We start from the raw sequence: 16155 nt of genomic DNA, 5'->3' as shown, positions 1-16155 counted from the left end.
TATATATATATATATATATAGTGAAAATCAACAGGCCAAATCAGATGTAAACATTTAAGCATATTCTTGAAATTTTGATCTACATATGGATTAGAGGATTGGATAATCCTAATCATGAGAAAATTCTGATGAGCATTTTTTGACAGCGCCCATCTCATTCTGAATTGAACCACTTCATCAAATATCAGAAAAGCGCCCAGTAACCCTGCAAAAAAATCCATTAATATTGGAAAAACATTCTTTTGATATAATCATAGAATTACTATATTCATTAAAATGGATATAGTTTAACAAAACATAAATATAAATATCTCAAAAAGTGCGGAATTTATTTTCGCACTAACAATAAATTATAAAAGAATCATAACTCAAAATAAATAAATAAATAAAAGAAAAAGGAATTTGAATCTACAAAGGAACCATAAGGAAGGATTATAATCCATCAGGCCACATTTGCTTTTGAAAATCAACACATGTATAACTCTGCAAAATGAAGGGAAATGAGATCCGGATTAAAATCAACTGCCAGGGTTGAATCAAAGCCCTATAATCATATTTATGAGAGCAATAATCTTAAATCTACCTTTTCAAAAAATAATTGCATCATATCTCTGCATATTTACATTTACATATAACATTTGGCACTGATGCTCTACTCTCAACAAGAAGACTCCAAGGCATATCCCTTATTGTGGTACTTCTAAAAGGCTCAATCCTTCTAATCCATCTCTGACATTAACAAATAACATAATAAGAGGAACTTCAATCATGGATATAGGTCTGTGAACCAAATCATTTTAAAATTTGTATTTTATCTACCTGCCATTGCTTTTCCCTCTCAGCTTGTGCTGTCTGCAGGTTGCACCATCAACCATCTTGGAATTAGAATGTCTTTTCTTGTCAAACTCGAATAGTTTTTTTTTTTTTTTACTTCAAGTAGGGTGGGTGTCAAAATAAGCCACTGACTATTTAGATGAGGCCATTTTAGTCCCATATTTTATAAAAGTGCCAATTTTCCTCAACTATTTTAATGAGGGAAAAAATATCCTCAACGAAAACTATTTCAATTCGTATTAAAAGAGTTTGAAGACTACATTGATACTTTTATAAGCTCTCAAACTAAAAAGACACGCTGCAAAGAGTCCGGGAACCAATTTAACACTTTTCTCAATTTTCTTCTATCAACAATCACTCGAATAGTCAGAAAATCTAGTTATTCATAGCACAAGCTTGTTCTTATAGTTTATTCGTCTAAGTTCAAATTTTGATGATAAAAGTTGACTAAATAATGCTTATACTTTTTTTTTTCTTATTCTTTTTTTTTTTTTTTTGAAAAGATTGGTAGAGGGCGGACCACCCAACAAACCCCATGTGACTAATTTGAGGCAAGGTTATAATGGATTTCATAGCATGGGTTTGGGTTGAGGGGTCCTTCATGTTGTGTGTTCTGTAGAAATGAGGAGTCATTGCATTTGTTGTGCATTTGTTCAGAGGGTTTGGAGATGCATCTTGCCCAGTTTGAAGATCTCTACCTTCCAACTGTCTTGGGGTAATTTCTTTCAGTGTTGGCAGGACTGGCTGGATCATCATTTATTCCCTGTACCTTGTATTATTGCTTGGTTTGTGTGGATGGCTAGAAACAACACCAAGTTTGAGGAATCTAGGCAGGATGCTAATTGGATTGCTAACAATTGCTTAGTGTACCTTCAGAAGCTTTCCAAGTACAAGAAATTCTCTGATATTCTTCTTCAACCAGTTGACCATACACCTAAGGATCCCAAATTTTCCCTCACTTTTGTATCCCTTTTTGGTTTTTTGAATGAATTTGGAGCTGATTTAGCTCCTTTAATATATAGTGGTGTGTTATACAAAATATAAAGATTTTGTTGGTAGTTGAGTGCTGCAAGAAATCATGAGCTGAAAATGAGCAAGCTTGAAGGCTAGAGAAAGAATTAAAAGCAACTCATCAAACTCTCTTTTAGAGCAAGATAAAATTAAAATGTCCCCAAACTAACCCTATGAAAGGGTATTTATAGGAAGCAAAAAGGAAGGGTACTTCGGTACCAGACAGGCTGTATTGTTGATAGATGAGCCACATGGTCTCTAAGATCTATGTCGGCCCAAAATAATCTTCAAGAAATTTAGGTTCTCTTGGTAGTAGGATGATGAAAATTGAGCCACATCATATTTATGATCCAATGCTAGAACCATTATGCCCCTGGTGATGGACAAATGGATGCAAGACTTCCCTCAAAGGCTAGTGTTTTTAAATATTTGATTATATCCATAGCATTATGTTGATGACCATGAGATTGATGTTAAGATGAATTAAGTTGGATGCCCAAATTCACATTGGAAAATATGCAATCCAACATGACGAGGTTGGCCGAACCATTGCTGTTCCAACCATTGTTATGGGGGATCATGGAAACACGAATCTTGCTATCCTTGATCAAATGATCGAGATTAATCTAGATCTAAGTACTTTGTTAATTATGTATACCAAAAATTCATATATTTAGAGTGGCATCAAAATAAACTAAAAGAAAAAATAAGCATTTTATATGATTGATATCACCAAAAATTTGTCAGCCAAACAATCACTCTGATAATATCAAGATAATTTTCAACCAAGTTTAAAAGCCTAGTTCAAGTTGTTGGCATTCACAATCATTTTTCCCACTTTTCTCAGATAAAAGTATCACTACTCCTTTATTAGTTAAAAAAGATTCGCCTAAATTTCAACCCTTCCTCTGCACGGAAGTAGGCCAACTACTCAACAAACAAGCTACAATGATCTCAGCCAATCCTAATTCACCATTGCTTTTGCTTTATTCTAGTCTAGAAAATGAAACGCACAAATTTACATGATTACTTTTTATATGATGAGATGTGAAAACATAAGTAGATCTAGTTTGCTGAAAATAGCTTTGGAGAGGAATAATTCTCTTGATTCATTTTTTTCAAATATATGTTACATATATAAAGGGAAAATAATCCTTTAATAATTTTAAAACTTACCAAATATATTTACACCAAATTAGAAAAATTCTGAAACAAAACATAAAATAATATAAAATAGGAAGGGAATAAACTAATCAAGAGTTTCTTAAGTTGTCTCAACCAAATCTTCCTAGATTTCCTTCACAATCTTCTCAAATTTCCACACTCTCTCAAGCTGAGTCGTACATGTTATAGAGACAAAGCTTGGTATTGAACTCTGAGAAGGTGCTTAAAGAAAGAGATTCGATGAAAGACGTTAACAACTTGGTGTGTCAAGATGTAGCTTAGCAGTATAATTCCCCAATTAACATTTTTAGAGAAGAAGTATTTATCAAATTCAATATATTTGGTCCTACCATAATGCACATGATTCTTGACAATACTGATAGCCGCTTGACTCTCACAAAATATTTGTATAGGCCTATTAGGGGTACCTCTCAATTCCGTTGACAATTCTAATTCTCATATCCTTTCACAACTTCCCAAGCCGAGTGCTCTATACTCTGATTCTGCAGAGCTTCTACTACTTCTTACTTCTCCATGTCAACAAATTTTCTCATACATAAAAGCAATAACTGGGGGTGGACTTGTTAGTGAGTTCCCTGGTCCAACTAGCATCAATGTAAACTTCCACACCTCTGATCTTGGTTTTATCAAAAATTAACCCATAATATGGGAGTCTTCATTAAGAACCTAACAACTCTTTACACCATCTCCAATTGCTATTTGTTTAGGTTATTCATGTGTTGGTTCACAATACTGACATAGTATGTAATATTTGGTCTTGTATGTACAGGTGGATGAGTTTTTCTACCAATCTATGATATCTTCCTTTATCCACCTATACATTTTCTTCTCCTCTTTTGGACTTTTGGTTGGGATCCATTGGATTATTAGCAGGCTTACATCCAATTATCCCTATCTCCTTTAGTAGATGTAGAATGTATTTCCTCTATGATATAGCAATGCCTTTCTTTAGCTTTGATATCTCCATAACTATAAAATATCTAATGGTTCCTAGGACCTCCATGGGAAACACTTTAATGTTGAGAATCTCTCTTTCATCATCACCAGTAAGAATCATTTTATTTAAATATATTATCAGTATAATAGAGTATGATCAAATTGAGTTTAAGAATACCCATTAAATCTCATAGTTTTAGCAAAAACCTTTCAAACTACGCAATTGGAGATTGCTTAAACTCATAGAGAGACTTTCTGAGTTTACATATTAGGTGTTTATTGGAATAATTTATTAGTTTTGATAGTAACTTCTTATACACTTCTTCTAGATCCCCATTCATGAAGATATTTTTTATGTCAAGTTGACATAGTCCAAATTCCTTGTTACTGCTGCTAAAAGAAAAACTATGATAATGTTAAGTTTGGCAACTGGTGCGAAATTCTCATGATAACCAATCCTATAGGTTTGAGTGAAACATTTTGCAACGAATTTAACATTGAACCTCTCAATACCAAGATCAATTTTTTATTTCATGTTGCATATCCATTCGCACCCAACCGACTTCTTATTCTAAGTAAGTTTAGTAAGAATTCATGTCTCGTTATGCTATAGTACTCAAATTTCCTCTTCAACTGCCTCCATTTTGGATTTTCAATAGCTTCATGAATAGATTTAGGAATCTACACACTATCAGGTTAGAAAAAAAAGTTTTGTAGGATGAGAATAGCTTATCATAAGCTACATAGTTATAAACTGGATATGTAATATAGCTTTCCCTGTTACCAGCATCAACAGAAGGGGATAACTCAAGATTACCAGACACCTTGCCCGAAATTTTAGGTGAATGAGGACTCAAGTTTTGGTTTGAGCTTTTCAAGGTTTTCTTTCTCCCTATGTTCACAAAAAGTTCTTTGTTTTGGACTTCAAGTTGGGTTGCATCCTCAACCAAGATAAGAGGGATATGTGAAGTAGGTGGTAAGACTGTGTAGGTGTCAAGTACATCCCAGAATTGATGTTCATTTGCACTCTCATTGAACATCAGATTTGAGATAGTATAATTGATAATAAGAAATTGTGGCATCCATAAAATTGTAATATTTTCTGGTAAAAGAAGAGTAACACTTATATCGCCTTTTTTTGATAGCATATCCAAGCAAAATATACTCTCTTGAATTGGTATTTGATTAAGCTCGGTAAGGAAAACCAACAAAAAGCCACACACGAGCTCAGATTTTTCTATCTCCCATCTCCCCTGGAACGATTTTTCCGGGACGATGATTAAGAAGCGGCTCTTTTAGGGAAATCTATTTAGGTATTTCTAATTGTTCTGTTTGAAATGATGCTCGATAATTTTTGAGAGCTTAGGTTTTTGATGGATGATTCATATATATATATATATATATATATTGAAAAGCCCAAGGGCTAAATCTATTAAAATAGGAAAGATACCAAAAATCGTAGAAAAGAAGTAGCTAGGGACGAGTCAATTTAGTCTTGCCTCTGCCTATAGTTCTAGGGCGAGATCCTAATAACAAATTGTTGAGTGCAGAGTCATTTCCCGAAGTAACCAAATTATCATCCATTAGGTTCCCAAGCTGAAGTTTGCCTCCAATCTTCTTCTTCCTCCTTGAATAGACCTGTCATTCCTCCTTAGAAGACCAGCTCATATTATCATCGTGTTGGTAAACAGAACGCCGAGCAGATAAAAACTTATGAACACCAGAAGAAGGATTGTCAACTGTTGCAATGACTGTAGGTTCAAGTGTGTGTGAAGCATGAAATGTCTCGTCTTCACCTTCACCTCTCGTCTTCACCTAATGCTTCCTGCAACTGAGGAGGGTTTGAAAGTGTAGGTTGCTCAACAGGGCCATCCAGCTTCTCATCGATCGCGGAAATAGTATTTTCAGGGAGAGGATCCACAGGAGCGATTAAATCAGACACCATAACCTATTCTATGGTAGTTTTCTCTCAGATGGAACAAATATTTCCAAAGCAGTGGGGTCAAATCCATTTTTATTTACTTGATATTTAGATTTCAAATTAGGGTGAAGCTTATAGCATCAAGATTGTGCCCAAACATCATACAACGAGAACAATAAGGAGGTTTCTGCTCCATAACAATTTGTTGTCAATATCCATTGTGAGTTGTGCCCAACCATACTTCAGTAACATCAGGTAAAGTAATGTCTCTTTCAACAAGTATTCTGGCCACAGAAGGTCTGGTTAGGTTAAAACTAGATAGATCTAGCTTCAAAGGGTCCCCAAGTATGGCACCAATAGAATAAATAACCTGATGATGAAAAAAGTCCAGCTTGAGATTAGGTAGACTAAACCATACCGATACAGTAGGAGATTCGTGGTTGAGGTCAAAATCAGAATACCACTTGAGTAGCTTCATTGGTTTACCATCAATATTGAGATATTTTTTCGAAAAAATCTCAGTGTAGACTTCAGGCACGGTTAGTTGAATTAATACATGTCTCCCATCTATGAGACCTACTTTTCACTTTCCTGCTAATTTGAGATCATCAAAACTTTTCCTTATAACCTCCATAGGTGGGTGTCCCCACTGAAATTTTCCAATAAGAACAAACTTGAATTTATCACTAAGAATAAAATTTCTAGCTCAAAGAAAAAATGTATTAATTTCTCACTTTTCCTGCTTACAATCTTGATTAAAGGGCAATCACCTTCTCGTTGCTCCTTATAACCTGAGGGGAAAACAACCGTTGTCTCCCTCTGAGAATTACCCACAACGTGGGCAAAGGAGGCTTTGTCAGGTTCAAACATAGACGGAGGAAGCTTCATCCAGCAAGAGAAGCCCTGCCAAAGTGGAGCAGCGGCAAAAATAGCAAGCCGAAAGGTCGAGGCGAAAAACTGTAGTTGTTGAAGCAGCAGAACAGTCGCAGCTCGACGAGGCAAGTCGCGGAACAGTTGCAGCAAACGAGAGCCAGAGGAACCACGACAAGACGACCAGACGCGGCTCCCAGCTCGATGACCACCCATGCAGAAGCGACGAGACGACGAAGACGAGACAGTCAGTCGCAGCTCGACGCGGCTAGCAGCTCGACGTCCACAAAAGCAGTGAGACGTTACGACGGCGTAGGAGTCGACGATCGCAAGAGAGATTGTCGAACCCAAAATTCGTCGTCGAGTGCAAGAGCTTCGTCTTCGAGCACGATGGTAAAGTCGAAAGATCAAGCCAGGGAATCGCCATTGGGCGAAACCCTAGCGGAGCAGCTCGAGCTCGCCACCGACGCCATTCCTATATATATATATGTCATGTATGTATTATATATATATATATATATATATTCTTGTTTACAAACTTGTATATCTTTCTAATCAACTAATCAATCATTAATTTAGCAGTCACAGTTAAATGAGAGCATCTAGAATTTTTAGAATTATTTGAAAATTTCCTCCATTCAAATGGCATCACATTAAGAAAATTCCCAAGAAAAACTTGGTCTGTAAGTGGAATAATACCGTTGAAATTCTTTCGGATTCAAATTATGTTATTGGACGCTTAATATTCTAATTCTATTAGATTATATTTCTCAGTCCTGATATTTATAGAATTTTTTTAAACGTTAATATGAACACAAGCGTATAATTTCATATTGTAGAGGATTCATTAAATTCTAGTTCCATCCCTAATTTCATTTTTTAACAATTTCTTTAAATCACACTGTATTATTGCTATAATACAACCAATATGCCAAAATCAATGATTTTCTAAAAAATAGCTTTATATGTGATATTGAACACAAATTTACATACTGTACGAATCATATTGAGAAGTATGGAGCATAGCATTATCGAAATATTGAGAATTGTATCAAAATACAAGCTAGCTTTTTGCACATAAAGCAAAAAGCAAGATTCCAGTACTCATAATCAACCTTGATATAAAGCTAATTTAAAGCTGATTCATGATTCACCGATCAAGTTATTTTCCTGTCCACAGGTTTTTAACCTACAGAAGAGAAAGAAAATGACTAGGAAGAACGCTCTCACTCCCAAACGCTTTTGAAGCATGAGTGCACTGATTTGAATAGAAGCTTCACTAGACCAAAATTTGGATAAGGATGGAAAATGTATTACAGTTTGAAAATTCTAAACGCTATGCTTGGACCAAACCTTATTAGATAGACAGCATCTCAAAGCATCACAACATGAATCAAGAATGAAACTTCTCTAAGGAGAAAAAAAAAGTAATTTGCATACCTGTCATATGATAATTGTGCATCTCCAATGCGTCCAATAACTTTGTTCCGAACCTTTCTTACGTAAATCTTCACAATAGGAAAAACAGCAACAATCAAAATCATTACATTACAAGGAAAAAGTTAAAAGCAAATACGTAAGATCATAAAGTTTTTCTATAGAATGATCCTAAAAGGTGAAGCTGAATCAGCCTGGAAGAAATGAACAACTATATAGTTCTGGGTATGTATAAAATAAATATAGAGACATATTGGAGAATAAAAAAGATACATTGTTTATCTTTCACCTTTAGTTTACCACCTGACCAACTATTTATGGAAATTTTCAAGACTAAGATGATGACAAATAGTTGTGGTATCAACACATTTAAATCAATATTTAAAAAATAAAGTGATGTAGGACTACTTGTGAAACCAATTGCACCATAAAACCAAACATATGGAAAAGACTCATCCAAAACTATATAGACCATGGCCAAAACACACAGCACACAAATTCAATGAGTGCAGTGAATCAATAAATACTTATTTGTGTGACAATGGTCGAAGATGATAATCTATAGCAGGATTAGATACCACAAGGAGTCCTCCCCCTCTGAAGGTTCTGACCCCATAAGCATTAATGTATATCATATTCGTTAAAAATAAGTTCATGAAAACAAATGCTAAGTGGTGTCATCAAATACTTTATCAATATTTTCTTTTAGGCTAATTATGTACTTGACCAGGGAAAAAAAAAGAAATCAAACTGAGGTTTGTGTTACTATGTGAAGTGTGATTATGTTAATAAATTGGACACTCAAAAAGCTCAATTTCATCAATCAAGCTTGACAATGAGTTTGTCAGAGGGTGCGGGCATGTCCCTGTATTGGGTTTGACAACACTGTGCCCGAAAATCTTTTTATGTACCTAGTGCTCCGAGGCCAAGAAAATAGCACCGTAACGCCCTATCCAGGTTCAGAACCAAGAAGCACGACACTCCAGCGCCCAAAGTGTAGCAACGTTGTGCCCGACTCTAACGCCCTAGCGTTAAGACCAACATCGCTGCAATGTCTAGACCACACTCAAAACTCAAGTTTGAGGCACTGCAGCACCCCTGATTCAGCTCCCCAAAAACATAGCACGGTGCCCCAACGCCCCTAACTAATTTCAGAATGTTCTTACGTGTACTGAAGTCTTTGTCGATGGGAAGGGGTTGAATTTCAAGTTTTCTCTTGTGCAAAGGAGAGAAAAAGCATATTGAAGTGTTCCAAAATATGAAGAGGCTTGAGTGTGGTATAGTTTGTACGATTTTCCTCATTTTTTTTCCTATAATATTTCCTTTTATGGTGTGGTTCCATGATTATTTTTCCGCTCTCATTTTTTTACAAGTTAAATCTTGTGTTTATTGTGTTTTCTTGTTCTGTGCACTTTCTTTCTAAGCTTTTTTTTAAATCTCTCAAATCGATTTCCATAAACTATTCATCATCACTAAACATAGTTCACTGGTTCACTTAAAGCAAAGAAGACAGACGAATCGAAGGAGAAGGGAGATAAAGTGAACAGTTGAGCGCTCAAAGGAGAAAGAAGAAGCGAGTAGGCTTGTGCAATAAGCAGCAAAATGGAAAGGGCAATGATCTCTATCCAGGTTGAAGATTGTAACCAAGAGTGATAGAAGAAGCAAAGGCGAGAGAACGAATCTAAGAAGTCGTAAATGGAGCAAGTAATAAAGGCACATGGCTGAGCGGAGAGCAACCAAGCGTTGCTTCACTTGATCAAGTGCAACTGATAGAGGACTCAAACTCAAAATTGTGCAACTTTGGCCTTTAACTGCGGAAAAAGCTGCGCTAGCTAGATTGTAGCCTATCATCTCTAAGAGTATAAAACAAAGCATGTGAATAATGAAAATTTTTCAAGAAAATACTATCCTATAAAGCTCGTCGTGCACAAAAATATGCATCCTTGTGGTGCTTTCTTGGAATAACATGAAATAAAAACCTGTTTAAACTGTGTAAATTCTTTGATACTGGAGTTAACCAAAGCAATGATAGAAAAATTAAAATATTATTGTTGAATTCAAAATAAGGAAATACAATCACACAAATAGAACTAGAATAGCAACAGACATTACACAAACGCAACTAGGTTCGTATCCCAAAGGGTTGTGGTCTGTCATGCAAGATGGAGGGCATTAGATGGCTGTAATTAGCAGTTGGAAGGTAAGGAATATTGTGGTTGGAAGTCAGAGGGGACAGTAGGTGGGGTTGCGGGATGTTTGTATGGTGGAAGTGACAATAAGGTAGGCGAGTGAAGTGTTAGGCCACAGGGAAAGGGTAGCATGCAGCAGGGATAATGACACCTGGAAGCTGTAAGTTCGAGATATGAGGGCTGGCACGAGTTAGATGGGTAGGTGGCAACAGGAACAGCACGTATGTTGCCTGGCGTGTGTGGAAGGGGTGGAAGACGACGGTAGCGGATGGTAGGTTGTGAATGACCAAAAAACATGTGATAATCACCACCACAGAACGAGATACAACTGGAGCACCACTAACTTTTAGATACAACCATAGATGGGAAAACTGGAGATGTTGACGGCTGTACCGACATAAACCATATGAAAAGAATTCTCCGAATATATGAAATTAACACACACATTGAATAAGAGTGTGTCTTCCATCTAAAATTTTTGCTAGAAGGATTATCTGGATTGATAACAGAACAATGAAGATTCTAAAAAAATCTGTGGATTTTGACCCACAGACGGAATCACTAATCATTATGGTTTGGATTCGCCTCCCTGATTTGAAATTTCATTATTTCACTCAAAAAGTGTTGTACTTTATTGTCTCAGCTTATGGTAAGCCACTTAAAACAGACATTCGTACTTTTAATATTTCTCGCCCATCTGAAGCCAGAGTACTTGTTGAAAGAGACATCACTTTATCCGCTTCTGAGGAGATTTGGTTGAACACACAACACCATGGATATTGGCAAAAGGTAGTGGTTGAGTATTTTTCTTCTTATTGTTCGAACTGTCGTATGTGCGGTCACTCCAATTCTCAATGCCACCATCTACACCCCAACTCAAACAAAAAAAGCAAAACGCTCTGCCAGAGGCAGGGAATCCAGCTCCTCATGTTCAAACCCCAAGTTATTAATATTATTGATCATCAAAAGGATACTCCTGAAGATGTCACTATCCTCGCAGGCAATATGTCAATCATTCAGTCTTCACACAAAATCGTTGTTCCACCGTCTTTGGAACCCCCTATTATGGGGGCGAGAGAGATTCTTCAGACCCCACTTGCTCTAGAACCTATCACTGATATTACAAGCGGCAATACTTCTACTGCTTCACTACCGCCTCATCAAGTTGAGCAACATGTTAATGTTACTCAAGCTCATGGGGATCATGATGTGCAACAGCCTACACATGCCCGACAACCTTTGGAACAATCCATTGATCAGATGAGTGACAGATCTACACATCCAGGAGGGAGAAGAAGAATGGAGAACTACTTGAGCTTAGGAATCTGATGGACGATACTTTGGTTACTTCGGGTAATGGTACGGACCTTACCAATCTGTTAGTCGGATCATTTCCGAGAACTAAAGGCAGAGGGGGGACTAAAGTGAGACGTCCCTAGGCCTTTTGCGACCGTTGATGGCTTTTTGGTTTTTTATCCTTTTGTATCTTTGTTATCTTTGTTTTATTTGGAGTTTTATTTGGAGTTGTGTGTGTTGTATTATGTGAGTTGGGTCTTCTTTTAGACCCTCTCATTCAACCTATATGTATCTTTTCATCTTTAATTATATATATGAACGATGGCGGCCGAGAGCTTTGCTAAGGTTTTGAATGGCGATTTTCATCGCCTATGATTCAGTCACTCGAAGGAGAGGGTTCGCACCTCGCCTCTGTTTCGTCGTCTCTTCACTTCCACTTCTCATTTCCTTTGTTTCGTCGTCTCTTCACTTCCGCTTCTCATTTCCTCTGCTTCGTCCGCTCGCGTCGTCACTGCGTTTCGTCTGTTTTGACGCGAACAGCAGCTCGTGTCTGCGTCGTTTACTGCGTCTCGTCTGTTTCGACGCCGACAGCTGCATATCTCTGCACGTTCGCCTCTCCCTACTTTCGAGATTTCGGGACTTTGCAGGAGGAGACGCCGACAGCTTCGCATTCTTTCTCCCCTCGCCGCGATTATATCAGGATCTTCTAGCAGGTGATTTTCCCTGCTCTGATGGCACTCCCTACTTCTTCGGTTAAACCTAGCAAAGCCTCCTTTGCCCAAGTGGTGGGTAATCTTCAAGTGGAGTCGACGGTTGTCTTCCCCTCAAGTTATAAGGGTTGTCGTGATGGTACAGGTGATTGCTCTTTTGTTAATAAGGCAAGTAGGAAAGGTGGGAAAACAACACTCTTTTTCTCTAACTTAGAAATTTCAATCTATCCAAACTTTCTGTAGCCAGAATACTTGTGGAAAGAGATATTACTTTACCTGATATTACTGAAGTATGGTTGGGCACAACTCATAATGATTATTGGCAACAAATCTTCATGGAATACATATCTCCTTATTGTAATCATTGTAAGATGTTTGGGCATAGCCTTGATAAATGCTACAAGTTTCATCCTAATTTGAAATCTAAAATTCAAGTGAATAAGGATGGGTCTAACCCCACTGCTCTGAACATATTTGTCTACCTATAGAGAAAACTACCACAAGATAGGATTTGGTGTCTGATTTAATTGCCCCAGTAGACCCTCCTGACAATACTGTTTATGTTTTTTCGATGGATGTGATGATGGATGACTCTGCTGAGCAATCTACACCTTCAATCTTCGGATGTAGAGCCGACCAAAATGAAAAAAAATACTGAAGGATCCTTACCTACAAAGAATAGTGTTCGGACTGATAATTAGGAGAACCTTACAGCTCCCCATTTTCAGGAAGTTTCCGGTGTAGAGGCGACCACTCTTACTTCACACACACTAGAATCTATTGTGGGTACAATGGTTGGCAATCCTTCTACTACAGCTATACCACCTCTTCCAAATGAGCAAGGTCAATCTTCGAATGATGAATGACAGATTTACACTTCCAGGAGGAAGAATAATGAAAATCTACTTGAGCTTAGGAATCTAATGGATGATACTTTGGTTACTTCGGGTAGCATCTCACCAATTTGTTAGCTGACTCCCTTCCGAGAACTAGAGACAGATGCAGGACTAAATTGGGTCATCACTAACTTTTTCCACAACTTACTAGCTTGGGCTTTTTTTATCTTATATTTACCTTCTCTTTTTTTGGGTTTTTTTTTTGTGTTGTACCGTGTGGGTTGGGTGCCTACTTTTGGGCCCACTCATACAACCTATCTGTATCCTCTTCTCTTTAATATATTAGTCATTGGGCTTTTTTAAATAAATATATAAATATATATATGGAGGCCATACATGGCGTCGTCTTCCTCGCTCGGTTTTGCTAGGGTTTCGCCCGATGGCGAACCCTGGCAACAGTTACGGCTGCTCTTTCCTCTCGCGTCTTCGTGCTCGATTTGTTCGTCTCCCCCGCTACTTCCTTGCTCTGAGACGAGGCTCGTCTCCGTTTTTCGGTCTCGCGAGCTTTCCTGGCTCGGGATTTTCCAGGCTTTGCGGCCTGTCCGATCGCGTGTTCTGTGGCTACGGGTACCGCTCGCGATCTCTCTGTGTCCTCTGCGCCATCTCACAGCGTATATTTCACATCAGTGTTTCCCTCGTCTGCTTTCTTCTCTAAACTCTGAACGTCGCACCTTTCTTTGAGGATGACTTCGGATAAAACGTATGCAGCTGCCCTCACCGGTGTTCGTGCCTCATGCACACCAAAATCGTCATCTTTCCCTCCGTCGTTTGAGTGGGCGGAGGACATCAAGAAACCTGGTAGGAAAAATGAGAAGTCTGTTATCTTTTTTTACAGAAGTTGAAGGTATTCAACTTGCTTCTCAACTTGGAAGGTATTCAACTTGCTTCCTCTTGTCGTCTGAATTTGGTTGAGAAATTTCTATATGGTCATCTCAAAATGGAGCTCATTCGCAAAGAATTTGAACTTATGCACCTTGTTGGAGAATGGAAAATTGAACTATTATATGGGAGACATTCTTATTCAAATTAATAATAAAGACGATTACATGCGCTTATTTGCTTGAAGGATAATATGGATTGATAACAGAGTAATGAAGATTCTGAAATGGTCTGTGAATTTTGACCCACAGAGGGAACCACCAATCATTTCGGTTTAAATTCGTCTCCCTAGTCTGAAATTTCATTATTTTTCTCAAAAGTATTGTACTTCATTACCTCAGCTTATGGGAAGCCACTCAATACGGGCATTCCTACTTTTAATCTGTCTCGTCCTTCTGAAGTCAGAGTACTTGTTGAAAGAGACATCACTTCACCTTCTTCTGAGGAAATCTGGTTGGACACATAACACCATGGATATTGGCAGAAGGTAGAGATTGAACATTTTCTGTCCTATTATTTGAATTGTCGTATGTTCGGACACTTCAGCTCTCAATGTCACTATCTACACTCCCAACTCAGACCAAAAAAGCAAACTACTCCGCTAGAGGCTGTGATTCTATCTCATCCTCATCAGCTCCATCAGCTCATCCTCATCAGCTCCTAGTTTTTGACACTATTGATCATCAGAAGGATATCTCGGATGACGTCACTATCCATGCAGGCAATATGACAACTATTCAGTCCCCGGTTGAAGCTCACTCATCTTTGGAACCTCCTATCGTGGGAGAGTGGGAGTTTCTTCAGACCCTGCCTGCCCTAGAACCTATCACTGATAATACATGTGGGAATACTTCTACTGCTTCACTACCGCCCCATCAGGTCTAGAAAGATGTTAATATTACTCAAGCCCATGAGGATCAAGACGTTCAACGACCTACACCTGTCCGACCACCTTTGGAATCTACTGATCAGACAAGTCAATCATCGGATGAGGAATGGCAGGTCTACACATCCAGGAGGAAGAAAAAGAATGACGATCTACTTGAGCTCAAGAATCTGATAAATGATACATTAGTTACTACAGGCAATGGTACTCACATTACTAATTTGTTAGTCGGCTCACTTCCGAGAACTAGAGGCAAGACTAAAGTGGGACGTCCCTAGCACGTTTTGCGCCCTTTTGTGACTTTTTGGGTTTTTAAATTTATGTATTTTTGTTTTATCTGAGTTTTGTGTGTGTTGTATTGTATGAGTTGGGCTTTCTTTTAGGTTATATATATAATTTTTAAAAAGCTCAATGGCTAATATATTAAAAAGAAAGAAAGATATAGATAGATTGTGTGAGAGGGCCCAAGCATGACACCCTGCCGGCACGATAACCATCACATGCAAATTGTTCCAAAAAAATATAGAAAATACACGAGAGACCTAAAGAAAAAAAGTTAAAACACATAGTATCACATAGCTAGAGAGCGACCCAATTTTGTATTGTCTCTGCTTCTAGTTCAAGGAAAGGAGTCAGCTAACAAATTGGTAAGATGAGTGTCATTGTCAATAGTTTCAATGTATCGTCCAATAAGTTCCTGAGCTCGATATATGTTTTTTGTTGGTTTATATCAGGGATCGGCTTTAAGCCCATATCTTTTTGCTTTAGTTATGGTTTTTGCTTTAGTTAGCTTTAGTTATGGACGGTCTTACTGGACACTTACAGGAGGATGTACCTTGATGTATGTAGTGCATTAGTGTATGTTTTTAGCTGATGAAACGAGAGCAAAAGCTCAGGAAAAACTTGGATTATGGAGGTCTACCTTGGAGTCTAAAGGCTTTCGTTTGAGTAGAACTAAAATAGAATGCATGGAATGTAATTTTAGTAGTAGTAGCTCTAGTGACAGAAATGTAACTATGGATGATCAAATTATTAAAAGGTGTGAACGCTTTAGATATGTCAGTCGATTGTTTAAAATGATGGTGATATTGATGATGATGTTATT

The 16155-nt window shown here is 37.7% G+C and overlaps 1 protein-coding gene across 1 annotated transcript in view; it reads right to left on the bottom strand.

Annotated features, from left to right (window-relative positions):
• Positions 1 to 37: 37 nt before the first annotated feature.
• LOC110038414 (twinkle homolog protein, chloroplastic/mitochondrial-like) overlaps positions 38 to 16155 on the bottom strand; it is a 105375-nt gene continuing 89257 nt past the window's right edge. The window contains 2 exon segments of the mRNA XM_020743255.1: positions 38 to 205; positions 8198 to 8265. Of these exon segments, the coding sequence (XP_020598914.1) occupies positions 178 to 205; positions 8198 to 8265 (96 nt within the window). The 3' untranslated portion in view covers positions 38 to 177.

This window comes from Phalaenopsis equestris, unplaced genomic scaffold (genome assembly GCF_001263595.1).
Source record: "Phalaenopsis equestris unplaced genomic scaffold, ASM126359v1 Scaffold232797, whole genome shotgun sequence".
NCBI lineage: Eukaryota > Viridiplantae > Streptophyta > Magnoliopsida > Asparagales > Orchidaceae > Phalaenopsis > Phalaenopsis equestris.
This window is presented reverse-complemented; position numbering and strand designations above follow the sequence as displayed.